At 39.1% G+C, this 27154-nt stretch overlaps 1 protein-coding gene across 1 annotated transcript in view; it reads left to right on the top strand.

Moving 5' to 3' along the window:
* FOCAD (focadhesin) overlaps positions 1–27154 on the top strand; it is a 286965-nt gene that overhangs the window by 190781 nt on the left and 69030 nt on the right. Inside the window, exons 21-23 of the mRNA XM_059656547.1 lie at positions 5333–5454; positions 19269–19361; positions 25929–26017. Of these exons, the coding sequence (XP_059512530.1) occupies positions 5333–5454; positions 19269–19361; positions 25929–26017 (304 nt within the window). The remainder of the gene's footprint in view (positions 1–5332; positions 5455–19268; positions 19362–25928; positions 26018–27154) is intronic.

Raw genomic sequence — 27154 nt, 5'->3', positions numbered from 1 at the left:
CATTTTGAGTTTGCACTGAAAGCTAAAGAAGTAGGCTGATGCTTCGGGAAGGCCAAGTGAGATCTCCTTCCGTCTTGTGCTCAGGAGACAAGGACCAGCTAGGAGAGTGGGTCTGAAACAGCACAGGAGCAGGGAGTTGGCCCTGAAGAGGGCAGCGCTTTTCACCCGAGTGCATTTACTGGCCTGGCCTGGGCTGGGGCGGGACTTCAGGCTTGACCTGAACAAGAGGCTGGTGCAGGTGCAGGAGGCAGAGAAACCAGCAGAGGCCTTGACATCTGTGTGGTGCCTGGGTGACAGAACGGGAGACTTGAGGAATCTCAAACACACAGCCCGTTTCTCCCTTCAGAATGACATTTGCCCTAATTTGGAGCTTGAAGGGATGGGAGAGTTAGAGGTGAGCCGGAAACCTGTGAGGACAGACCTGGCTCTCTCACGATTACTCCATACTGAGGAGTCCCTTTAGGCTGTCAGTGGGAAGTCACGGGGAGTCCTGCCCTCGGAACAGGGCTGAGCCAGACATGGACTGGGACCCACCAGAGCTGTAGTTATGCCTAACCCAGTCCAGTCCCCGATTTGGTTGAGGAGATCAGTGCTTCCCTATCTGCTTAACAGAGGAGAGGAGTTTAGCATCATTTAGACTAAAATCTCTGTGGTTCCTTTTTTAAAAATATATATTTTTATTGATTTTTTTACAGAGAGGAAGGGAGAGGGATAGAGAGTTAGAAACATCGATGAGAGAGAAACATCGATCAGCTGCCTCCTACACACTCCCTACTGGGGATGTGCCTGCAACCAAGGTACATGCCCTTGACCGGAATCGAACCTGGGACTCTTGAGTCTGCAGGCCAGTGCTCTATCCACTGAGCCAAACTGGTTAGGGCTCTGTGGTTCTTTTATTTACTGTCCAGAACACAGTGAAAAAGTACTAGACATATGAAAAAGGAAGAAGCTAGAAATGAAGGGGACATTTCACGAAGATAACGAAGTCACCCTATTAAGAAAATATCACTATCCTAGTCAGTGCACACAAAATAGCATAGCTTCAAGATATATGATAAAAATTAGCAGAACTAAAAGATGAAATAGGCCTGCAGTAAAGATGGGAACTTTAAAACATAGTTTTCAATAGCGTGATGAATAAGTAGACAAATAAACTGTGTAAGTTTACAAACTATCTGAACAACACTGTGAACAAACTTGACTTAATTGACAAAGAACAGCGATAGAATTCCTATGCTTTTCAACAGTACATGGGAAACTTACTAAACTGACCATATGACAAACCATAAGCATCAAAAAATTTCAAAATACTGAAGTCATTAAGAGTCTGTCCTCTGATGACAATGGGACTAAGCTAAAAGATAAACACCCCAAAAATAACTTACTAGAATGTCTCCAGTAGCCTAGAAATTGAACAGTACACTTAGAAATAATCCAAGGATTAAACTAAATATCAAAATGGAAATCAGGAAATATTTTAAACTGAATGATAATGAAAATAAGCCATATCCCAACTGCTAAACAGTGTTAGAAGGAAATTTATACTTTCAGTGAATATATTAGAAAACAAAAAAGGAAAATAATGACTGAAGCTTCTATCTCAAGAAACTTTGAAAAGAACAAAAAATTAAATGTAATGAAAGGAAAGAAGAAGTAATAAGAATAAAAACTAATGAATTAGAAAACATAAATTAAAGAAAATGAGCAAAGCCAAAGTTGGTTCTTTGAAAAGCTTAACAAAATGATAAAGCCAGTGTAAGTTTGGATAATAAATTAGAGAAATATTGTTATCAGGAATAACAAAGGAGATACCACTTCAGAGCCTATAGCATTCAAAAAGATAAAGAATTTATAAAGAACCTTAGCCAGTAAATTTCGCAGTTTAGATAAGGTGTGGAAATTTATCAAAATATAAATCTTTACAAAATGGACAGGAGGATAAATAGACTGTATGAATAGTTTGATAATGTATTAAAGAAATTGAACCTCTAACAACCTTCCCACTGGTACTGAATAAAAACCATGGTGCACATGGCATCCTTGGTGAATTCCTCCCCAAAATTAAGGGAGCAATAGCAATGATATTTGTATTCAATGAACTCTAACAGAGAATAGGAGAAAAAAAAAACAACTATGAGATTGGCATACTTTTTATACCAAAATCTAACAAGTACAAGAAGGGAATATTATAAACCAATCTTTTCTTTGAACATAGTTACAAAAAAAGAAAAAAAAGAAAATTGAACTCAGCAATAGATACAAAAGATAATACATAACAATTAAATGGGGTCAATTTACTATTTAAAACTATAAGTCATTATATTAATAGAAAAAGGCAGAGCAATATTTAAATTATAGCAATAGATACAGAAAATATCTTTGAAAATTTACCTTCTATTCATGATATTAAAAAAAAGATTCATATTAAACTTTGAATAGAAGAGAACTTTTTTTATTCTGATGAAAAACATTTACAATTCCATTGTCGTACTTAGTGCTCAGATACTGAGATTGGGGAAAAGATATGGATGTTTATTAGCATCACTGTTGTTCAGTATTGTAATGGAGGGCATAGCTAGTGTGATAAGCCAAAAAAAGAAGAAGAAGAAAGGCAATAAGGGTTAGAAAGGAAGAAATAAAATAGTCATTATGTGCAGATGACATGATTATATACATAGAAAATTCAAATTTATCTACATATTAGGGTTGATAAATGAATTCAGCAAGATTAATGCATATATACAAAAGTCAACATATAAAAATCAGTGATAATTGAAAAATGTTTTTAAAAATTAAAGAAATAAAAGTCACTAAGAAAATGCCCCAAAAAATCAGTGATATATTTTATATACCATAACAAAAAATAAATAAAATTTGAAAACACTATCATTTACAGTAGCATCAAAAAATATTGCTTACCCAAAGTAAATTTATCAAAAAGTATGTAAAACCCTTATGCTGGAAGCTACAGACATTATGAAGAAAAATTTTAAAAATTCTAACAAATGGAATGATATACAATGTCTATGGACTTGAAGACTGTGTTGTAAAAATGTTAATTTTCTTTAAATTGATATGTGGATTCAACCCAATCCAAATCAGTATCCCGATAGGTTGTTGTTGTTTTTCTTTGAAACTGACAAGAAGATTCTAAAATTTGTGTGAAAATGAACAGATAGCCAAGGTAATCTTGGAGAATCAAAACAAAGTAGGAGGATTTACATTACCACATGTCAAGACTTTTTATGAAACCACAGTAATTGACAGTGTGGGATTGGTGCAAGGATAGACAAACGGACCAGTGGAAGACTATTGCAGACCCACATAATAGGGCCACAGATTTATTACAAAGGTGGCACTGTAGAGCTGTGGAGAAAAGGGGTCTTTATCACAAGTGGTTCTATAATGAAAAACTCCAGTTATAAAAATAGTGACAAATTATATTAAAATCAAGGACATGTGTTAATCAAAATATACCTTGAAAAGAGTGAAAAGACAAGCCACAAAATGCAAGAGAGTATTATACATGTGTCTGATAAAGAGCTCATATCTAGCATATATAATGAATTTTTGCATATTAATAAAATATAATGAATTTTTGCAAATTAATAAAATATAATGAATTTTTGCAAATTAATAAGAAAAAGACAATCAGAAAACAGTAAAAAGAATTGAACACACCCTTCAAAATGAGAGTATTTAAATGTTCAATGAACATATGAGTAAACAATCAACTTAGTTATCAGAGAGATACAAATTAAAACCTCGATAAGATACCACCACATATTTAACAGATTGGCTAAAATGAAAAAGAGATGGAAAATACAAAGAATTGGCAAATATGTGGAGCAATGGTTACATGTTAGTACAGCCACTTTGGAAAACTTGTATTGAAATCATTTACACTGTTACCCAGCTGTTTCATTCTTAGGGATAGACCCAAATGAAGTCACTAGGAGACACGCACTGTAATGTGCATAGCAGCACTATTTGAATAGCCCTAAACTTGGAAGCTATCTAAATGCCTGTTGACAGTAAGATGGATAAATAAATCGTGGTATGTTCACATGATGGAGTATTATTCAGCAGTGACTGCCAATAACTGTGAATGATTATTGCAATGATTATATTGAGTGAAAGAAGCCAGATTTTTTAAAAGCCATTTTACAGTCTAATTCTATTAACATAAAGTAGTGAAGTAGGCAAAGTGGGTACTAGAAGGTTGCTACCTTTGGGACAGTAGTGCATGTGACTGGGAGGAGACATGGGGAAAGGCTTCTGGGGTATTAACAGTGTTTTGTTTCTTGATCTGGGTGATGGTCAGACTTGTTTGTTCAGTTTGTGAAAATTCATTGAGCTCTGTATGCCTATTACATGTGCACTTTTCTCTATGTGTACCATACTTCAAAAAGAGATGTTTAAAAATGTAACGATCTCTGTTTTAAATTACCTTACCCCTTGAATGTGTCTTTTCATTGGCTCAGAATTACCCAGGTAGTTTCCAAGACTACCCTTGCTCACTCTAGCACTTGGCTGCCTGCCCTTGCATTTCCATTGACACTGGGGCCAGAGGGAGCTGGAAGCTCAGTTTGAGAACTTGGTTGACAAGAGTGGGAAGGAGTGGGCAGAGAAGGGTGAGAGGAGGCAGGAGGGGAAAGGGGAGAATGAATGTACGTGAGTGCAGGTATGAGGAAAAACTTGTCCACTTGTAGGTATAAACTAAGGAACCCATGTTTTATCAGGATTCAGAAATGATATGCGCAAGCACTTCTCTTTCTTTGGAATTTATTTTTTAAAGCTTAATAGAATCTCTAAAGTAACGGTTGATAAAATTTAAAGTGGCATGAATTGCAAATTTATTCACTTATTTACAAATGAATAAAGCTTGTAAATAAGTGATAGTTTAAATATAACTTTTATATCTCTTCTATTTTTTTATGAATTTTCTTTTCTGTTTGTTTTTTTAATATACTTTATTGATTTTCACAGAGAGGAAGGGAGAGGGACAGAGAGCCAGAAACATCAATGAGAGAGAAACATCGACCAGCTGCCTCCTGCACACCCCCCACTGGAGATGCGCCCACAACCAAGGCACATGCCCTTGACCAGAATCGTACCTGGGACCCTTCAGTCCGCAGGCCAACGCTCTATCCACTGAGCCAAACTGGTTTGGCTATTTTTTTCTTTCCTTAGACACCAATAGCTAAATATAATTTGCTTAGCACATTCTTTTAATTCATAAATATCTCTATCCAGATTGATTAAATATTGATTACTGTGAATCTAACTGATAAAGTTTTTTCATAAGAAATGCTTTTATGTTTTCTTTAAGGGGGTATGTTGTTTTGTTACGATGTTTCAATGTATCAGAGTAAAGATGGCAAACCTTTGAATCGACTGATGGCCAGTAGAGGGCGAAGTTTCAAGCAGACCTCACTTGCTCTGGTGCATGAGGTAGGTGCCTGCCCACACCCTAACAGGTTCTTCTTCCCTGTTTGTTTTGAGATTTTCCTCCTTACTTTATGCTCGTGAGATTTTGTGTCTATTTGGAAATAATTTTTCTCTTTATCATAATTAAGTTGTTTTTAAAGGTAAGCAAAATAGCTTACTCTCTAAAACATTTTGATATGTTTCTGAGAGAAACTGGCCTGCTTCCCCTAGGGCTTAACCTAAAATTTGAGAAAAGAATCTAGGAATTTGATTTATTTCATCAATGTTTAACTTCCATTGTAAAGAATAAGAACTAACTTCTTATTTAAAGAAATTATCTTGTGTGTTTATTCTAATCTTTTGCAATTATGTAGGGCACCAGTATTTATATTTTTGAAGGTCAGGGAATTAAAAGTAAATAAACATGTTTAGGTTAAAAAACAACAACTTTGGTTTTAGTGTTTATTTTACTTTTAGGCTACCTTTTTTAAATAAAGCTATCTGATGTCATTACATGATTTGCATGAAACCGGATCATTACAAATTATAGCAACACCTGAGGGAAGTGGGAAGCTGGGAAGTACTTGTGAAATGTGTGGTGTGTTGTTGTTTTTTATTTTTTTCTGGCAGTGCTCATTCAAGTGTATATAAATGAAAATACATGAATGAATAACAAAATATCACAGCAAAGATGATTATCTAATATAGATGTAATTTATATAGCAACTATAAATAAAGCCAAATTATTTTATAAAAAGTTAGTGGGGGCTTAGGAGCGGGGTGGAGGGGGTCAATGGGGGAGAATAGGGATATCAGTAACACTTTCAACAATAAAGATAAATAAATTAAAAAGCTAATGGAGATTATGTAAAATAGTTAGGGCTTCTACATTATGTTTGTATTAAATCTTATATTGATGCACAATTTATAAATCTTGGTAACATTAATTTGGTTTGATTATATTCTGAGTGTATACCAGTGACCACCAGTTAGCAAAAGTGGTTTTTAGAGGCCCATCTTTATTTTATGCCACTTAGAATTCTGTGAATATTTGGTTCAGAACCATATTTGTCTAATACCGTGTCTTCATTTAACTAAGGAGGGAAGAAAGATCTAGGAAGAGCAGTGTTTCTCTAGGAAGAAGAAAAGTTTAATGTTATGAAAGAGGGAAAAACAGGTGATTTCTGGATATGTTTTCCCTAGCATCTTAGTGGGTGTGGAGATGGGAGAAATTTGGTACCTTTTTGTGTTTTTAAGCTGTGCACTTAGTAATTTGAAGGACAATAAAAGTATTGAATATTACTGGACAGCTGATTTTAAAATCTGAACAGAAACAAGAAAAAGTGTGAATGTGAAGTAATAATAGGTAGTAACCAGCTCAGGCACTTTAAAAATTGCTATAATATATGAATTCATTTAATATCTACATCAACACTGTGAGATTGGTGCTGTTACTGTGCTAGAAACCATGGAGCTAGTAAGGAGAGGAGCCTGGAAATGGAACCCAAACCAAATCACTCCATGGTCCTTAAACTGCCACGTACCCTCCCAGGTTCAGCAGAGAGCATTTACTAGTAAAAACACTTTTGAGTCTTTGCAAGATGCCCCTGGTATTTCCTACCTCTTCTTGCTTCTGGTCCTTTTATTGTTGCAGTCCATGTGATGGTTTTCTAGCCTAAGTTTCTTCAAACTCTGCTTTGCTTTCCACCTCTACTTTATGCTGAGTCTTTTTATTTTTTAAAAACACTGTCATGAATGTTTCAATGTGTTTACTGGATTCAGTAATTAATTCATCCATTGATGGATCTTTGGGTTGTTTCCAGTTTGGGGCAGTTATGACTAAAGCTGCTATAAACATTCTCATACAGGATATGTGGGTAGTGGTTTCCCTTTTGTGTTTCCTTCATGACTATTGATTATTCCTTAGTGACTAATGACTTTAGTGTCTGGTTTTTTCATATATTTGTCATTCATGCCTTTTCCTCCCTGAGGTGTCTTAATTCTTACCCATCTTTAATCAGGTATTTGTTTTTTATATATTCTGGGTATAGCTTATTAGAAATGTGTTTTGCACATGTTTTTTTTTTTTTTTTTTTTACCTCATCTGTTACTTGTTTTTTTATTTGCTTAACAGTGTCTTTTGGTGAGCAGATTTTTAGTTTTGAAGAATTCCAGTTTTTCAAGTTTTGGGTTTTTTTTTTTGTTTGTTTTTTATGGTTCTTGCTATTTGCCTAACCCAAAGTCTCAAAGATTTTCTTTTTTCTATTATATTTTTTATTTTAAAAAATTGAGGTATAACTCATATGTACCATAAAATACACCTATTTAAAGTGTACAGTTCAGTGGTTTCAATATATTTACAGTTATCACCACAATCAATTATAGATATTTTCAACACACCAAAAAGAAACTCTGTACCCATTAGTGGTCATTCTCCATTTTCCTCAATTTCCAGCCTGTAGCAACCACTCATTCACTTTCTGTCTCTATAGATCTACCAGTTTTTGATATTTCATATAAATGGAATTATACAACATGTGGTCTTTTTTGCCTTTTTTTTTTACTCAGTATAATGCTTTTCAAGTTTCATATATACTGTTGTATGTATCAGTACTTCATATCTTTTATGGCTGAATAATATTTCATTATGTGAATATGCTATAGATATTTTATCCATTAATCACTTGCTGGATCTCTTATATTTTCTTGTAGAAGTTTTATAATTTAAGTTTTACATTTTAGCCTATGATCTACTTGAGTTAATTTTTCCTAAGGTATGAGTTACATTTGTTGAATATGCCATCCTTCATCTCGGCACCTTTGTCAATAATCATTTGTCCATATATGTGTGGGCTATATCTGTACTCAATCTTATTCCATTGATCTATGTGTGTATATTATCATCAAGACCACACAAGTTAATTACTATTGCTTTATAATAAATCTTGAAATCAACTAATGTGACTCTCCCAATTATTTTGTTTTGCTTTTAAATTTGACTTAGGCCCTTTGCTTTCCCGTATAAATTTTAAATCAGCTTTGAGAAACCACAAAAATCTCTGCTGTAGTTTTGATTGGAAATGCCTTGAATCTGTAGATCTATTTGGGCTCTCTCAAATTGACATCTTAACAATACTGAGTCTTTCAACCCATGCACAAGATACGTCTTTTGATTATTTCAGGTCAGTGTTCTCTTGTTACAAATCTTGTACATCAACACTAATAAAAGAGAAAAATGGTAATTGGCGTACGAGCTACCCTTTTCATTGGCTAATCAGGGCTATATGCAAATTAACTGCCAACTATGATTGGCAGTTAACTGCCAACAAGATGGCGGTTAATTTGCATATGTAGGCACAATGCAGGGAGGCGAAAGGGAAAGCAGGAAGAAGCCCCCTTCACTGACAGTGATCAGAAACCCAGGGGGGAGCTAAGAGCTGGGGGGCAGGGCAAAGTCGGCCCTGGGGCCACCTTTGCCCTGCCCCCCAGCCATGATCAGAGAATCAGGTGCCTTTGCCGCCCTGGCCAGTGATAGCAGGAAGTAGGGGTGGAGCCAGCGATGGGAGCTGGGCACGGTTGAAACTGGCAGTCCCAGGAGCTAGGGGTCCCTTGCCTGGGCCTAAAGCGAAGCCCACGATCGTGGGGCCGCTGCAGCTGTGGGTCCCCGCTGCCCGGGCCGGACGCCTAGGCCAGAGGCGTTAGGCCTGGGCAGGGGCGGAGTCTGCGATTGGAGGGTGATGGGGCAACGCCTGAGGGCTCCCAGTATGTGAGAGGGGGCAGGCTGGGCTGAGGGACACTCCCCCCACACACACACCCAGTGCACGAATTTCGTGCACCGGGCCCCTAGTATTTTGATAAATTTTATAAATATTGCATATCCTAAGTATTTTGGTGCTAATGCAATTTGACTTTTTGTGTGTTAATTTCTGACTGCTTACTACTAGTATATAAACATATAATTGATACTTTTCTATGACCTTACTAAACTCACTTATGTAGTCTTGTAGTTTTTTTTGTAGGTTCTTTTTGTTTTACATTGTAATAATGCCTGTGAATAGAGATGGTCTTAATTTCTTTTCTTTCTGATTTGTATTTCTTCTTCTTCTTCTTCTTCTTCTTCTTTTTTTTTTTTTTTTGCCTAATTGATCTGTGTAGGGCCTTCCAGTACAATGCTGGATAGGAGTAGTGTGAGCAGACTTTTTTGTGCACAGTCTTTGGGTGAAAGCAATTAGTGTCTGAACATTAAACATGGTGTTAGTACAGAGTTTTTGTCGATATTCTTTATTGGGTGGACGGAGTTTCCTTGTATTCCTAAATTTCTGGGCGTTGGTTCCCGGCCCCCTTGACAAATGGATGTGAGTTTTGTAAAATGTTTTTTTCACATCTTTTGATATGATTGTATACTTTTTTAGTTTGTTAATATGAGGAAATATTTTGATAGATTTTCTATTGTGAACCAAACCTGCATTGCTGGGATAAACTCCACTTGATCATATGTATTATCCTACTTATACATTGCTGGATTTGATTTGCTAACAAAATTTTGTTAGGAATTTTTGAATTTATGCTCATGAGGTATATTGTTGTAGCCTTGAAATATCTTTGTTTGGTGTGTTGTCAGGGTAATGCTATCCGAATAAATAATTCTGTTAATGTTTGGTAGAATATTCCAGTGAAACCATCTAGACTTAGAGATTTCTTTAGGAATGTTTGTGACTAAAAATTTAATTTATTTAATATATGAGACCATGTATTTATTTTATCTATCTATCACCTGTCCATCCATATCTATCCATCTATCCACCATCCCTCCTAGTCCTGAAAGAGGATTTGGGTGGCAGAGCATATACGACAATTAGTGTCTGCTCTTTTAAAGCGTAAAGCTCATAAAATCAGGGAGCTATTTTTTTGGTCACATGTAGCTCCGTGCTGGTATTGGTGTGACATGGTAGACACTTCATAAATGTTTTTTGCATGTGTGTTGTGTTTTATATGTGCATTTAGTGGTATAGCTTCCTTTCCCCGTAAATGTTATTAAATTGGTGGTGAATCTGAGAATTGTTGAAGTCTTACTAGGAAAAGACATTATTGTCATTTGAACAAGCTCTTAAGTACTGTTTTGTGTTGTTATTCATTTATATGGTTTAGCCCAGGGGTCCTCAAACTACGGCCTGCGGGCCACATGCAAATACAAATACTGTATTTGTTCCCGTTTTGTTTTTTTACTTCAAAATAAGATATGTGCACTGTGCATAGGAATTTGTTCATAGTTTTTTTTTTAAACTATAGTCCCGCCCTCCAACGGTCTGAGGGACAGTGAACTGGCCCCCTGTTCAAAAAGTTTGAGGACCCCTGGTTTAGCCTCTCCTCCCTGCCAAAGATTACATATTCCTATAGGACAGCGGTTCTCAACCTGTGGGTCGTGACCCCTTTGGCAGTCGAACAGCCCTTTCACATGGGTCCCCTAAATACATCCTGCATATCAGATATTTACATTACGATTCATAACGGTAGCAACATTACAGTTATGAAGTAGCAACGAAAATAATTTTATGGTTGGGTCACAACCTGAGGACCTGTATTTAAAGGGCCAGAAGGTTGAGAACCACCGCTATAGGATATTCTGTAGCCTTCTTAATGCTTTCAGCTCTCGGTGGGTGAATGAGTGAATGAATGGGTAACAGAGCTTTGTTTTGTATGTTCAAGAACTATGCTCTTCATATTTTGAAGTGTATTTTGCTTTATTTAATTGTCAATTTTTGTCAATAACTATTTTAGTTAAATTAAGTAATTTTCAGTGTCATGGAGAACTAGCTAATTAATGTCATCTGTGATTAATTCTTTTGGAAAATGTTATATCCTGTTTTTTTTGGGGGGGAGGGGGGAATTCATTTTTTCATTGACTTTCTTGATGTGAAACTCTCCCATGTTTCTTTTCGAAGCTACACAGATTGATCCAAATCTGATAGGGTTTGATCTGACCACCAGGAGCAGTTCTGCATACAGTAGCCTTCCCTTATCAATGGGGGATACGTCCCGAGAGCCCCACGGGAGCGCCTGAAGCCACAGAGAGCACCAAACCCTATATATACTATGTTTTTTCCTATACTTATCTATGATAAAGTTTAATTTGTAAGTTAGCACAGTAAGAGATTAGCAACAGTGATAAAATAGAACGATTATAACAATATACTCTAATAAAAGTTGTATGAATATGATCTGTCTCTCAAAATACCCTATTGTACTCTATTCACCCTTATTCTTGCAATGATGTGAGTTGATACAATTTTTACATAATGAGATGGAGTGAGGCAAATGATGCAGGCATAATGACACGGTGGAGGCTGCTATAAGGGACACGTGAACACAAGCATTGTGATACTGTAACAGTCCAGCTGACAACTGAGAGCGCTCCTAAGAGGCTGGACAAAGGGACAATTTACATCCTGGCTGGGGTGCAGCAGGAAGCGTGAGATTTTACTGCACTGCTTAGAAGGGTGCTCAGTTTAAAACTTATGAATCATTTATAGAATTTTCCATTTAATGTTTCATACTGCAGTTAACTATGGTAACTAAAACCTCAAAAAGTAAAACTGCACATAAGGGGGGACTACGATCACATGCTCCTGTGTACATTTCTTTAAAACTGAGTGTCCTCTCTTTGCTCCTTTGACCAGGAGACAAGCAGGGGTCATTTCAGATCTTCCAGGGCTTGTCCCAGCGCAAGGGGCTGTCCCCTTCTGTTCTGATTTGTAACTGCCCCTTCTCTTCCGGAAACTAACTTGGCAGCTGTTGACGAGGAAGTTGACGGTGAATGACAGACGCCTTCCCTGTCTTGTCATCCATTGGCATTTCTAATTCTGACATGACACTCCCCTGAATGGAATGATACAGGTTTGTCCCTGGAAGAGAATGCCGGTCCTGCCTCGTTATTTCTCCCATCTTCCGGCACATGCAGGTTGTCCTGATCCCGCTGCTGCTGCCCAGTCAGATTTCTATCTGAGCATTAGGCAGTGGGTTCTTCTCTCATTTTTACTTCAGGGGAACCTCCTCTGGTCTTATTGGTGGCACTACTCTGAATGAAATCTTTGTTTGTAAATTCCCTTTTGTATTGATTGTCATTTGGTTATTTTTACCTTATAAATTAAGTTTGTTTTTCTTCTGCCTCCTTTACATTTTTTTCCTAGGTGCCCAAAAGTACATGTGATATATAACCCATTATTTGAAATATAAGGAGTGTATTTGCTTTTTCTTTCAGTTTCTTATTTGTTTAAAACCCCTATATATCTTATGAAGAACATCATGTATAGCCATTCATGCAATATGAGACAATTAGGTGAAAATTCTGAATAATAATTGGGAGAAGTAGTATCTGTGCTTATTATACATTCCCCTTAGAAAACACTGTGAAAAGTGTGGTTTGCTGTATTTTAGAGACTCCATAATTACCATGTGATGTGAGTTGTTATGGTAACTGGGTTTCCCCCCTCCTATTAAATAACGGAGTAAATGATTGCTTGAGATGTGATTGAATTGTCAGCTTTCAAGCTGATTTACCCTAATGGGGTTGGGGGGGGCGGGGGGTAGAGAAAGGTAAACTGATGGGAAAGAATGAACGAGGGAGGAAGGGGTGAACGAGAGAGAGAGTTTTAAATGTCCAGAAACACCTACAAAGAATAAAATGGTGCCATTTTGCTTTAAAATGTGTCCTTTACAAGCCCCCCTTCTTGTTTTCCAATCACTGTTTGTCAGGGGAGAGGAATAACAGAACATTATTTTGGGCAAACAAGATTACTGTTGACAGAAAATTGAAACCTGTTATTCCTTATATACAGGCAGTGGGGCATTGGATGGCTTTAGGGTCTCTAACAGGGAGTACAAATGGCTTTTCTCCTGGGAATATGGGAGGAGTGTGTGTGTTTGTCACAGACCAGATGTCGTGGCTCAGCATTCACATGTCTGTGTAGCAACTGAAGTCATATACTAGTACTATTTCGATAATACGTGTACCTGGGGAGCATGAAGAATGCCTTGCTTGGTGAGATTGGGGTTTGAAACCAATAGCAAGCACTTCGTCTACCTGGCAGTTGTTGCATGCTGCCCACCTTATCCTGTTCTAGTTTGAGAATCAAACAACTTCACCAAAGCTTGTCTTACTTGATTTATAGTATTTAATGAGGGGCTGTTAAAATGGGTGTTTTTAAAAATAAATGAATAATCTTATCTGTTACAAGGCAGAAAATAATACCAAATTTCTGAACAGTAAATTAACTGATTTAGTGACCATGTCGTCCCTTCTGGTAAAACGCGTATCAGAGAGGAAACAAAATCTACGCTTTTATCTGCTCTTCAGCACTTCCCTACATTGTGAATTGTGTCCTAAGCAGAGTATTTGTTGTTGTTGAGCTAGTGTTTCAGATATAGTTCATTAGAACCTGTGTGATATAAATAAAAGTTTAGTTATGAAATTTCAAAATATCAAGTTTATAATACCTGCTTCAAATTTTTGCCTTGTCAATCAGTGTTTTTATCTGGAATTAAACATTTCCTGGCGAGAAGTTTTTGGACATGCTTTTGTAAAATTTCAAATAACCGTGTCCTCACAACTTGGGTTTGAGTTTAGCTGTTTCTACTTAAAAAAAAAAAAAAAAAAAAAGAAAACAAAAAGGCTTTCTAAAATTGTGCTTCTAGAATGATTGGAGGTTGCACATCATAATGTTTTGTGACCAACCACTTGTTTATGATAGTATGGTTTTCACATGACATATTTTTGTCTTAAAGCAAATATTGCACATTTAGTTCAATTCAACTCCGCAGGTACTTAATTGAACACCTATGTGCAAGACACTGTTATGGGTATCATGGGAGGGATTCCTGGATGAATAAGCCATGATCTCTGCTCATAGGATTGCATGAGATTAATGTCCATACACATATGACCTAAGGTGAAGTCTACTGAGTGTTACAGGAGAGGCCTGTAGTGTACTGGGAGTACAGAGATGGGAGAAGTTTTTTCGGTTAGTAGTGATGCGAGGGAAACAGGGCTTTCAAGGAGAGGAAACAGCAGGTACAAAGGTCCTACAGAATATAGGGCAGGCGTGTGAATTGGTTTATAACCCAGTTCAGCCAGAATGCAGGTTAAATAAAAGAAAAGAGCAGAAAACCAAGTGGGGGAAATAGGTTGAGGATCTTGGCCAGCAGAGTTCTTACATGAGAAAAAATTACTTCTTAAAGCAAGTGTTGTGCTTTTGAGTCTCAAAGACTTTGAACATAGTACAAAAGAGTTTGAACTTTATAATGAACCATCAAGGGTGTTTTAAAAGAAGTGCTGAGTTAATGTGATAGTAACTGTACCATGTAGGTTGTGTCAGAAGGAGGAAAGATTTTAGTCTGTTAGGGGATTAGTTAGGTGGCCTCAGTAATCTAGGCAGGAATTATGACTAAACCAATGAGAAGGAAAGTGGGGACAAGTATAATAAACATTTCAGAGGTGGGGTTGACAGCTGAATGAGGGGAAAGAGAGGTCCAAGATAAATAAGAAGTTTTAAGTTTATGTGACTGAGAAATCAATGGGTAATATTGATAGAAACAGGGACGATAAGCGGAAGAGTGGGTTTTGAATGATGATGACAGTGTACAGTGTATAATACATGGTGGGAGGTGTGTGGGTGAGAAGTACATGTTCTACAAGTAGTGATTTTCAAACTATGTATTTTTAATTTTGTTTTTATTGGGGTAGAATAGACATGCAGTAGGTTTTTCACCTTCTAGTGTATAGTTCTAGGAATTTTAACAGGAACACACATTCGTGTAACCAGTACCACAGACAAGATAAGAACAGTTCTGTCCCCCTAAAAATTCCCCGTGCTCCTTTGTGCTCAACCCCTTTCCCCCACCTCCTCTCCTTGTAACTACTGATCTTTTTCACAGTAAAACTATTTTAAAGAGTCCTTGGGACCACAGCAAACTCCAGTCTGACGATCAAGAGGGTGGAGTGCCAAGCCCCCAGCCTTTGCCCTGACTTCATCTGGACAAGTTTTACTAATCTGTTTCCTGTGTTGGCATTCTCCTTCACATTTTGGGTGGGGTGGAAAAACTTACATAGCTAGCTATCTGAAAACTGTTATTCTACAGTGCTACTGACCCTGCTCTGTCTGAGCCACCTTGATCTCCAACCTGGGTTGTTGCAGTAGCCTCGGAGTAGGTTTCCTCACTTTGACCTTTGCCCCCGACTGTTATAGCAGCGTGATTCCTTTACAATATCGATCAGATCATGTACTCTTCCCTCTCAAAATTGTATAATAATAACAATAAAAGCAAGTCCTGAAAAATGACCAAGAAGGCCCTGAATTTTCTGGGCCCCCTGTTAATTCACCAGCCTACTCTCCTCCTACTCCCCTTGGTGCTTTGATACTGGCCTTCTTTTGTTCTCAAACAGATCAGCCATGTACTGTCCTCATTTTAGGACCTTTGTTTTTATCTTTTTTTGTTTTTAAATTAAATTAAAATTCACACAACATAAAACTAACCAGGTTAAAGCACATTCACAATATACACCGTCACATCCATCTAGTTCCAAAACATCTCCATCACCCTCACATGAGACATGTATCCCTCAGGCAATCTCCCATTTTTCTCTCTTTTTCTAGTCTCTTCCCTCCATTGTCCCCACTGCTGGCAACCACTAACTTGCTTTCTGTTTCTGTGGATTTACCTTATTTCATGTAAATGGGATCATGCAATAAGTGACCTTTTGTGTCTGGCTTCTCTCACTTATGTGTAATGTTTTCAAGTTCATCTACACTGTAGCATGTATCGGTACCTCATTCCTTTCTTTGGCTGGATAATATTCCATTGTGGACATACCATATTTTGTTTATCCATTTCTTCATTCATGAACCTTTGGGTTATTTCCACCTTTTGGCTATTTTGAAAGTGCTGCTGTGAACATTCATGTAACAAGTACTTCTTTGAATACATGTTTTCATTTCTCTTGGGTATATATCTAGTAGTGGAATTGGTGGGTCATATGGTAACTCTGTGTTTAACTTTTTGAGGAACCACCAAACATTTTCCATAGCAGCTGAACCATTTTCCATTCCCACTAGCACGTACCTTGGTTTTTACATCTTTATTTCCTTCCAGTTTTTACTCATACTTCACCTTCTCAATGAGATCAGTCCTGACCACCTGATTTAACCCCGTAACCTGCTCCCATCTCTACCCTCATCTCCTTAGCATTCTTCTCCCCCTTACACTACCAGCATGTTTCCCAAAACTTTTTTTTAGGCACATGCATACTATTTCATTATACTTACTACCTGTTGCTCATACAAACTCCTACTCTTCCCCAAATCATAGGACTTACTCATCTTAACAGTCCACCAGACACCTGTCATTGCAAGAGTATGTGTAGTTACAGAAACAGTAAACTTCACGTATCCCTTAAAACTTGGTGCTCGGAGGTTGAGAACCCTGCTTTATCATCTGCTGAATAACAGGGTTACAACTTCATGATTTGGAATTATTTTGTTGATTGGGTTTCCTTCAAAAGCTTCTCACAAGTATAGCAAACTTTACACCCTATTCATACTTTAAAAAAGCTAATTGCATTTCCAGCCTAGGGACATGAACCTTTATGGGAAGCTCTATATTGAATGATAATAGCTTCCTCTTTTGCCGGTAACATAACTGGCCTGTAGGTGATGACTGTCTTCAAGCTGTTTCCTTAGTCTCTCCTCGGTCAGAGAAAGCAGGAGAATGCATCTTAGAGATGTGTGTATAGCGAACTCCATGGAACACCACGACGAGGTCTCATCTCACGAGCATAAAGCGTGCAGGCTGGTGTCTCGGGTCCAGCGTCTGCGCGTCCCTGCACCGCCTTCAGATGTGGTTGGAGCCGCAGGAGGAGGATTAGCTTTCACCTTCAGTTTATAACTTCCTTTTAAATAGGTTTCCTGGCATGGATGTCTCTGTTCTTAGAAGCTCAGCACTTGATTTGCTCACTTTCCTTTATATTTTTTTCCATAATGCTTTCCTTTTTTGTTTGTTTGTTTTAACTCAGGCTTATGAACTAATTGAGACTACTGTCTTTCCAAAAACAGTCAGTGCTCTTACTGCCAGTTTGCTGAGGCCATGGCTCAACCCAGTAGAGCAGGGTAATGACGTCCAGGAATTACTCGGCAGGAAAATTTTTTTTTTAAGGTTTTGAGGTTCTGAAGTCAGAGATAAAAGTTTTGGTTGTGGTGTCTGACTGTTCTTTCAGTTAAACCCAGATGTCAAAATATGACTTAAAGAAGTTAATATAGTTTATGAAAATGGCACAGAATCGACAGGAAAGAAAGTTAAGAAAACTCCTTGCATTTTGGAAACAGAGCAAGACCAAGGCCTGATTAATGCCCCCCAGCTTGAAATGTGGCCGCAGCTGCAGTCTGCTTTCTGGAAAGCGAGAGAAGATGCAGCAACTGGCGGGCCTGTTCCTTCGAGGATGCTTGAATATGTTGTCAAGGTTCCCCTACCCCACTCAACAGAGAGGGCACGTCATCAGAAATAGAAGAAACCTGTTTTTATCTTCTTTTTTTTGTTAAGTTTATTTCATGGTTCCAATACCCTTTTCGTGCTGTTTGAGTACCTAATTCTTTACAACATGGCAGTGGGTTGAGAGGTGATAGGGAGGAGACAGAATTCATCTTTGTTCTCTTTGTCCCCAGAGACTCTTCATACATTCTACATGTTGCCGTGTAATCGGTGCCTGTTTCTGATTCTCACATGAGAAAGCTCCCTGCACACACAGGTCACCTGGCACCATACATTTTCCCAGAATACCCTGTGTGTAGTAGGCCCGCACCAAGACGAGAACTAAAGAAAACACCAGAGGCCATGGGAACCGCTATTCAACTATTCAGAGAGGCACTTCTCTACCATACCATGAAGCAGCTGAGAAAAATCCGTCCTTACAACACAGTAAAATCTCCTTAAACGCTCTACTTATGATTCTGGGGAAATTATATGAAAATTGGTGGACGTTTCTGTTTCTTAGTTTTTGTCTACAGGACCCACACTAAAGTTCTAGTTGCTTGAGTTTGACGAGATGATTTGCAGGAAACATGAAATGTGATGTGCCGTGGCTGTTTTTCTGGAGAGAGCTTTTCTCTAACAGAAGCAGACCTTGGGAAGATTGGTTTCAAGATAGCCGCGTACTAATAGGTAGAAACAGAAATGACTATGGAAACCAGATGTTGTGTCTGGGCCTCGCCTCAGACACGGGGTTGCAGGGCTGGCAGATTTCATTTCTCGCTTGTTTACCCGCACTGATTAAAGGGCCTTTATCTGGTGGTGCGCACAATTGCTGGGCGCCGCGCTCATTTGCATGCTCCCACCACCATGGTTTCTACACAACATGGTATTTCTGTTGGCAATTTAAGTTTATTACTTCAGAAATTGTCAGAGTGGAAATCCAGGATGTGAGCAATATTTATTTTTATTTAAAATTACTGGGGGGATTTGTTAGACAATACCTCGTTTCCTGACATGGGCAAGAGGCTTTACAGAGTTTCCCCCTCATTTTCAGGGACATATTTGTATAACATGTACATCTCAGCTTGTTATTATTGTAGGATTCTATTTGGTTTAATTTAGAAAATTTCAGGACTCTAAGCTCTTCTCCTTTGAAAATATCCAAAAGGCCTTATTTGTGGTTCTGAGCCTAGACTGGTTTGGTTTGTTTTAGAACATAACCAGTTAAGTCAGGGGAAAGAAAGGATTGATGATATAGTTCAATGGTACCCTGTGTGAACACTGTGCCGCCTGACTCGCGTTGTGCTTTGTCCTTCCCACAGGTTCACATCCAGCTCTCAGAGTGGCACCGCGCCCTTTTCCTCCCACAGGCCTGGCTGGCGTACATGGGCCGAGCGTATCATGCCATCTTACAGGTAAGGAAACATGGGATGGTTTGCTTCAGGGGAGCATCTCTTTATCTCAAGTTGTACTACAAATATGTGTTAATGTAAAAGCACTTAGGAAACAGAACTATCGAACATGCAGTGGTTATATTTGCTGGTAAAGAATGTAAGACATAAATGCCGATTCCCCACCCCGTGTCCCGGCCAGAGCACCCTCCCGGCGCTCCTCCCCCACATCCTGCTGCCTTCTGAGCCTCTCCCAGATGTCCCATCTTCCCCTGCAGATGTCCCAGGGCACCTCAACTTGAGTGCCCCCCCAGTCTGAGCTCACTGTCGGCCTTGCCTCCTCAACAGGACCCGCTTACATCTCCAGCCTTGTCTTGTCACCCTTCCTCTGACTGTTGTGTTTCAGCCTTGCTAACGTCTTCCTTTTTCAAACTCTCATGTCTCTCCTGCTCTCTTCTGGTGCAGGGCCTACCATGCCGTCTTTGCCTACCTAATTTCTACTTGTTCTTTAAATCATTTTATCTGGGAAGGCACCAGTGTGCCTCCCCCCACACACTGGACTGTGTGCTGCTCATTTGTGCTTCCTTGGAATCCCTGCGTCTCTTCCGAGGCCTTTCTCACCTTAGTCATTTGTCTGGGGCCTCCCTCCTGTTGTCGCTGCTCCGAAGGACTAAGAGCTCTGCTTTCTTCTCTGTTGTCTCTAGAACCTGACATATGTCTAAACATGATAGGTGCTCCCTAAATAAATGACTTATACTCCATTTGACTTCATCTAATCCAATAATAATATAGGTTATAGTTTGTGGATTTTTAATATTAGAAATAACTTTTAATCAGTGTGAGAATATATGAACACTTAGCAATATAAGAAAACTAGAAATTCTTTTTCTGAGCTTAGAATTCATTTTTAAGGATGATAGAAAAAAAATCTGATGGTACTAAAGTAATTTATGGCCCCAAATTGGATTTTCATAGAGTGTCAGGTGTTACGGTTAAAGGTAAAAGCTATCCTAAATGGTGATGGTGGTGGTGGTGGTGGTGGTGGTGGTGGTGGTGTGTGTGTGTGTGTGTGTACACATGTGTGTAAGGAGAGGTGGGGTGGCAGGAATGGCTATGCATCTGAACATTGTTCTCAAATTAAAACCTTGTTGCAACATATTTTATTGAGTCTAGAATTTATAAAGTACTGATGCGTCTTCGGAGATTCCTATTCATTAGAACTGAATATGGGACCAGGAATCTCCATGTTTACCAAACTCTGCGGTGACTTTAACTCAGTCTATCAACCTCACCCTGAGCAAATGTTTTAGATGGTGTCCCCCAAACTACACTGGAACCCGCATTTTAAAGATGTTCCCTTGGAACAATTGTTTCCTTTTGCTCAGCTTTCACACTTTTTTATCCTCAGCCGCGTCTAGACACTCAGTTGTGAACAGGTGCATGAGTGAATGACCATTATAGTTTTTGTTTGAGATGAGTGAAATTACAAGTCAGTATGCTTTTTCTCACATTTACTTTTCCCCGTGCAGTTTCGCAGTATTTTCCTTCACCAAACATTTATGGGGTGCTCTTTACTGGCTGGCCCTGTGCCAGGGTGTGGGGCACGAAGGGGAGTAAAGCACTCCTTCCTGTCGGCGAGCTGCCTGTCCAGTGCTGGAGACGAACGTGTACGGGAGCAATTCCAGTGCATCCGCGATGCTTTTGTAGAGGATACACTCCTCCTCCAGAGTGAACTGCAAATTGTATTTAGCTCTTAGCATAAGGGAGTCTAAATTGAATGGGATTATGGTATAACTCATGCAGATGACTTGCAGTTGATTAAAAAACAACTCCATGGTTTTTGTTTTGTTTTTTATAGTAAGAGCTACAATTTGCTGAATAACTAGTGTGTGTCCAATACTTACCATATGTGATTTCAATTAATCTTTACAGAAACCCTTTGAAGAGGGTATTGTCAACCCCACATATAATGGGATTATAAATAGGGTTAGCTAGGAAAGCAAAGCAAATGGTGCAAAACCCAACAGTCACTAAGTGAAAGAGCTGGAATTTAACCGGAATTTTTTTGACTCCAGAACCTCGGCCTTTCCCACTGCATCATGCATTTTTCCCTAATGCATAATGCCGCACATTAGTTGTAACAACAAATAATGCAAATTGCTTTAAGATTTTAAAGGATAGATCTATTTTTGAAAAGCCAGCTGAGTATTTTTAGTAATGTTGATCAATTATTCTGCTTTTCTAGTGTTGTGATCATGTTCATCTTTATTTATCACTAGAAGCCTGGTGCACAAAAATTTGTGCACTCAGGCAGAGCGGGGCTCTCAGCCCGGCTTGTGCCCTCTCGCAGTCTGGGACCCCTCAGGGGATGTCCACCTGCTGGCTTAGGCCCGCTTTCCGGGGGGATCGGGCCTAAGCTGGCAGTCAGACATCCCTCTGGCAGCCCGGGAGCCCTTGGGGGATGTTTACTTGCCAGCGGGGAGCAGGCCTAAGCTGCAGTTGGACATTTTAGCGCTGCTGAGAAGGCGGAAGAGGCTGCTGCCACCAACGCTGGGCTGGTAGCCATCAGCCTGGCTTGTGGCTGAGCAGAGCTCCCCCTGTGGGAGACATTGACCACCAGGGAGCAGCTCCTGCATTGAGCGTCTGCCCCCTGGTGGTCAGTGTGTGTCATAGTGACCAGTCACTCCCAGTCGTTCTGCTGTTAGGGTCAATTGGCATATTACCCTTTTATTATATAGGATTTGAATTTTGAACAGATCCAGTTCCTTTGAGAAGTGGTGATAAAAGTGAAAAAGTGTCAACTATAATAAGATTGTCAGTGCTATTTGAAGGTGCAACAATATTCTTAGGCTATATCTATGATTTTAAGGTACACTGGTACGTTTTAACTATCCAACAAGTTTTGTAAATGACTCCACACTTAATTAGAATCAATGGTATCTTAGAAGACTTCAAGCAACTGCCAGACTCCTTGTCCACATCAAGAATTTCTTGTCCTGGAGGATACTTCTTCTGCACAGGAGTTACATGTGCGAGACCTACTTTGTAGCATTAAACTAGAGGATCTGTCCGAGGAGCCACATTGTTTTCCATTAAGCCCAGGAGACAGCAAAAGGGTACATTCCACATAATTCCCTGCAGGTTGATTTTGCGGTGAATGAGTTTGAGATCTGAACACCACAAGTGGCTTTTGCTTAGATGTCTGCTTCTGGCCTCCTCTACCTTTTCCATAAGATGTGGGGTTTGAAAAGATAAGCATATCCAAGTAAGTGCTTGACGCAGGGAGGAATTTGGATTTCTTCTCATTAAGACGGAAACTGCAGATACAAGTTGATTGACAGCTCAGAGTCCATTTTGATAAGGCGCCTTTTACAAACGTCTTTACCTCGCTGCCCTAGTGGGATGCTGAGGAAGTTAAGGGCTTCAGCTTTTGTGTAAAGGGCTGCTAGGCATTTTGAATCTGACCTCAAACAAGAGAGAGGAATTCAGGCAGGCTGACTGTAGACACATCTCCTGAGCCGCTCGCTCAAAATAATCTGAAATCAAACCAGGGTAAGGAACTGTGCCCCCTGGTAAATTACTCTCTGGCCGTTGTAAGGGTTGTTTGTTTGTTTGTTTGTTTGTTTGTTTTAATGTGTAGGTTTGGAGCCAGGTGAAATTGCTCACTATAATCAGCAAGCTCTTGGTTACATAGGCTGGAGATTTTTTTATTTATTTTTTAAGTAGGAGGGATCAATAGCTTAATAATTGGAATCTCCAGGCAATCCCAAACTCTCAGTTCAGGAGACCATTTCAGCCTTTTTGTCCCAGGCATGCTTTCCAGCGTTCACCACAGCTGTTAGCCAGAAGCAGAGGCGACTGGGCTGGATGCCACTGGGTCTCTGTTAGCAGCAGGCAGAGAACTGGAAGGCAAAGTACATCTGGATGAATAGCCTGATGTGGACCGGGTAGAAGGGGTGAGATATTCCAGAGAGGGGATTGAGAAGGACAGAGACCCTGAGGAGGAAGAACGAGACGAGGTCAGAAAGGAATGGCTGTGCTAGTTTATGGCCACGGGAGAGATGAGAAAACCGGGCCTTCTCAAGAGGCTGCGTGTGTACTCGCTTTTTTTGTTTTGTTTATTTCCAAACAGATTTTAGCCTTTTGATTGCCTATTGTCTTTTTTGGGGGAAAGCATTATGGAAAGTACGTGTTTGAGGAAGAAAGAGGCATAATTTAAGGAGCATAACAAAGACAAGCAATAAAATGTATTTTCTATTTTGCCTACCCTCCTAGGAGGCCATTATCAACATTAAATATTAATATCAATGTCTTTCCAGCTTGGTCACCTTTGATTCCTTGCTGTAAGAGAAAAAAGGGAGAAGGAAAGGGCCAGGGTTCTGTCTGTGAACACAGGGTGGCGGGCATGGGTGTAGCGGAGTGTCTGAGTGGGGAGCCCCAGGGCACTGTGGCTGGAGGTGCTGCTGTGTACAGGACTCCGTACACTGGTGAAACAGGCCTTGCTTTCCATGAGCTCACAGGCTAGTAACTGACAGGACTGGAGAGAAATATAAGGGCATGCAACTGTATAACCTGGCTATTACATTTTGGAGAACCTTTTACTCTATGAGAATATACAGATGAAAATATGAATTATTTTACAAAGGATTTCAAGATATTCATGAAAGAATGATTTGTAAGAAGATTATAAGGGGAAGTAGGGTATTTTTTTTTTTACAACAAACCTGGTAATAGTAGCTATTATCTGTTATCAGGCACTGTATTAGACAGTTTTCCACATTATTTAATATGATGCTCTAATACCATGAGATAGTTGTTAGCTACATTTTACAAATGAGGAAACTGAAGCTTAGAGAAGTGAAATAACTTACCCAATTATATACCTCAAGTAAGTGGAAATGGCATTAGATTCTGATTCCAGAGCTCACATTCTTAACAAACTATATTGCTTCCCTCTCTAGGGCAGCGGTCACCAACTGGTGGTCCGCGGACTGCTGGTGGCCCATGAGGTCCGAAAGGTTGGCAACTGCTGGTTTAAGGAAACCTTTGGAGCAGCGGTCACCAACCGGTGGTCCATGAGGCCTGAAAGGTTGGCAACCACTGCTCTAGGGTGTATATAGAGACATATACTTTTCTTCTGTAGGACATACCTTAGAACCCTACAATAAATAATAGTAAGACAACCAATAGAAAAATGGAAAGAATAGGAAACCCAAATAGTCAATAAACATTTGAAAAGATGTGCACTCTCATCAGTGAAAATGAAAATATAATGAACACCATTTCACTTCCGCAAGAAGGGTCCAAGTAAAAGCTCTGACAATTCCCAGTGTCAGTGAGGATGTGAATTACTGGACCCCCTGCTTACTGTTGGTGAGATGTAAGAGGCACAATACTTCTGAAAATGGTGTGGTATTTCCCAGTAATACAATCTGCAGTCTAAGCTCTTGTCCAATGTAGGGCTCATCAATAAACCAATTACACTTAAATAATGTAACTGGTGATGGAATAGAGGGGAAAGCATCTGATCAAAATCATTTTGAGTACAAAAAGAGGAGAATAGCCCTGGCGTTTGGCTCAGTGGTAGAGCTTTGGCCCACGGGCTAAAGGATCCTGCGTTCAATTCCGGTCAAAGGCACATACCAATGGATGTGTCTCTCTCATCAATGTTTCTCTGTCTCTCCTCCTCCCTCCTACTCTCTCTAAAAGTCAATGGAAAAATATCCTTGGGTAAGGATTAACAAACAAAAAAAGAGGATAATAAATATTTGAAGGTCTTGGTTTTAAACGCATAGTATTAGCTATATTTTTATTACATGTTAGAAGTTGAGAAGTATATTATCTATTTTTAGCCCTAGCTGGTTTGGCTCAGTGGATAGAGCGTTGGCCTGCGGACTAAAGGATCCTGGGTTTGAGTCCAGTCAAGGGCACATGCCTAGGTTGCAGGATCGATCCCCAGTGTGGGGCGTGCAGGAGGCGGCTGATAATTATACTCTCTCATCATTGATGTTTCTCTCTCTCCCTTTCCCTTCCTCTCTGAAATCAGTAAAAAATTATATTAACAAAACAAAACAAAAAATATTTATTTTTATATGTTCACTCAAGAAATGGAAATGTTAAGCTGTTTGAAAATAACCTTTGCTATATGTTACCTGAATTTAAATGTTATATACCCTCCGACTCATATTCTGCCATTCTGTTATGATACTGGTACCCAGACCCCAATCTTCGGATAATGTTAGTTACAATTATTAGCTGTTGATACAAGCTGATTATTACTATAGGAGGTGTTTTTGAATGGCACCTATGAAATTAAACCCTGCTTTTAATAGATATCCTAAAATGAAGCACTCTGCACTAAATTTGCCAAACACAACTTCCCGAGGATATGTTTATTTGGTGAATGTAGAAATATCTGAGCAGTGATGTAATTATCTCTGCCACACGTCCTCGTTCATAATTTACTAACCTATCAGGAACACTTAAGGTGAACTGGGAAAGGATATGTCTGCCATCTTTAAGTGTTTTTCATAGAAATTTTAAGGTAATTTTGGCCATCAAGTTAGCATGCTGATTTATGCTGTTTTGCAGGGAAGGATAGCAGAGCTGGAGCTGCAGTTAAAACACGGAAAGGAGAGCGCTGAGGAGGTGCAGTTCAAAAAAGGCACAGCCTGGCTCTGGTAAGGGGGCTTCCATGACGTCACTGGAAGTGAACTGTGGGAAGGCGACTGCTTTAAAGGCTTTACTGTTGGGGCTTTTAACTTCTGTATGAGCCTGAAGGGGGGAGGACTGAAGATCTGGTAACTGGATTTTTTCATCTCCTCACATGTAAGGAGGAGAGCTTTATTCATAAATTGAATGTTTTTTATTGTTTTCTAAAGCAGTGTGGAAATGGTTTGCTTTTCCTTTTTCCCCTTAGAACGGATTATTTTTTGAATAAAAATTTCTGTTTTTCTCCACTTAATTCATTGCCCTTCTAACTCACATTTGGTCAAGAAATACCTTTGACTCACCTGCTCCTCCCTCTCCAAGACAGCTTCATTATCAGGAGCAACTTTAACAGACACCCCCCTAGAGAATTCCCACTATGTTATCTAGAAATGTGTACATGCTGGCACATTAAAGGCCATTTAAATTGTTACATGGGTTGGGATAAATACCGTGTCAGATTAATGTTGCAGCAGCCTAAATCTAAATGCCCAGAATCTAAATAGCTTTGCCTGTAGCCACAGGTTTCTTTAATCCAAAAATCTGTTCAAAGGTTACTGAATTTTAGGTTTTTATTTACTGACAATTGGCATATGTAGAAAAGCAAAAGCTGAGTGTGTGTGTGTGTGTGTGTGTGTGTGTGTGTGTGTGTGTGTGTGACTAAATCTATTCTAAGTTTAATTTTCTAGATTTATTTTAGAAAACAGCAAAGCAGTTTAAAATGTATGACATTGGATTTATGGCTAGAGATTAAGAATTTGGATTTCGCTTTCTAATTGGTATTATCTTTCACATGTAGTTTTAATTTCATCTTCTGAAAATAAGCATTTGGTGCAGGTGGTATATTGGCTACACTTTGCAAAATAGAGAAAGAGATATGTGGCATGAAGAATGTGAGAAAACGATGGATGTCAAGGATAACTACAATATTCTAACTCTGAATAACTAAAAGTATGGAGTTCCCATCTACTAAGATGAGGAAGACAATAGATAAACAGGTCTATGTACAGAGGAGTCAGGTTTGGGACTTGCTAAGCCTGAGCTACCAGCTGGAGATGTCAAGTAGGTTGTTGACCATGAGTCTAGAGTTCAGGGTAATGTCAGGGCTG

This window comes from Myotis daubentonii, chromosome 11 (assembly GCF_963259705.1).
Source record: "Myotis daubentonii chromosome 11, mMyoDau2.1, whole genome shotgun sequence".
NCBI classification, from domain to species: Eukaryota; Metazoa; Chordata; class Mammalia; order Chiroptera; family Vespertilionidae; genus Myotis; species Myotis daubentonii.
The sequence above is the reverse complement of the archived record's forward strand: the minus strand, read 5'-3'. Positions and strand labels throughout refer to the sequence as shown.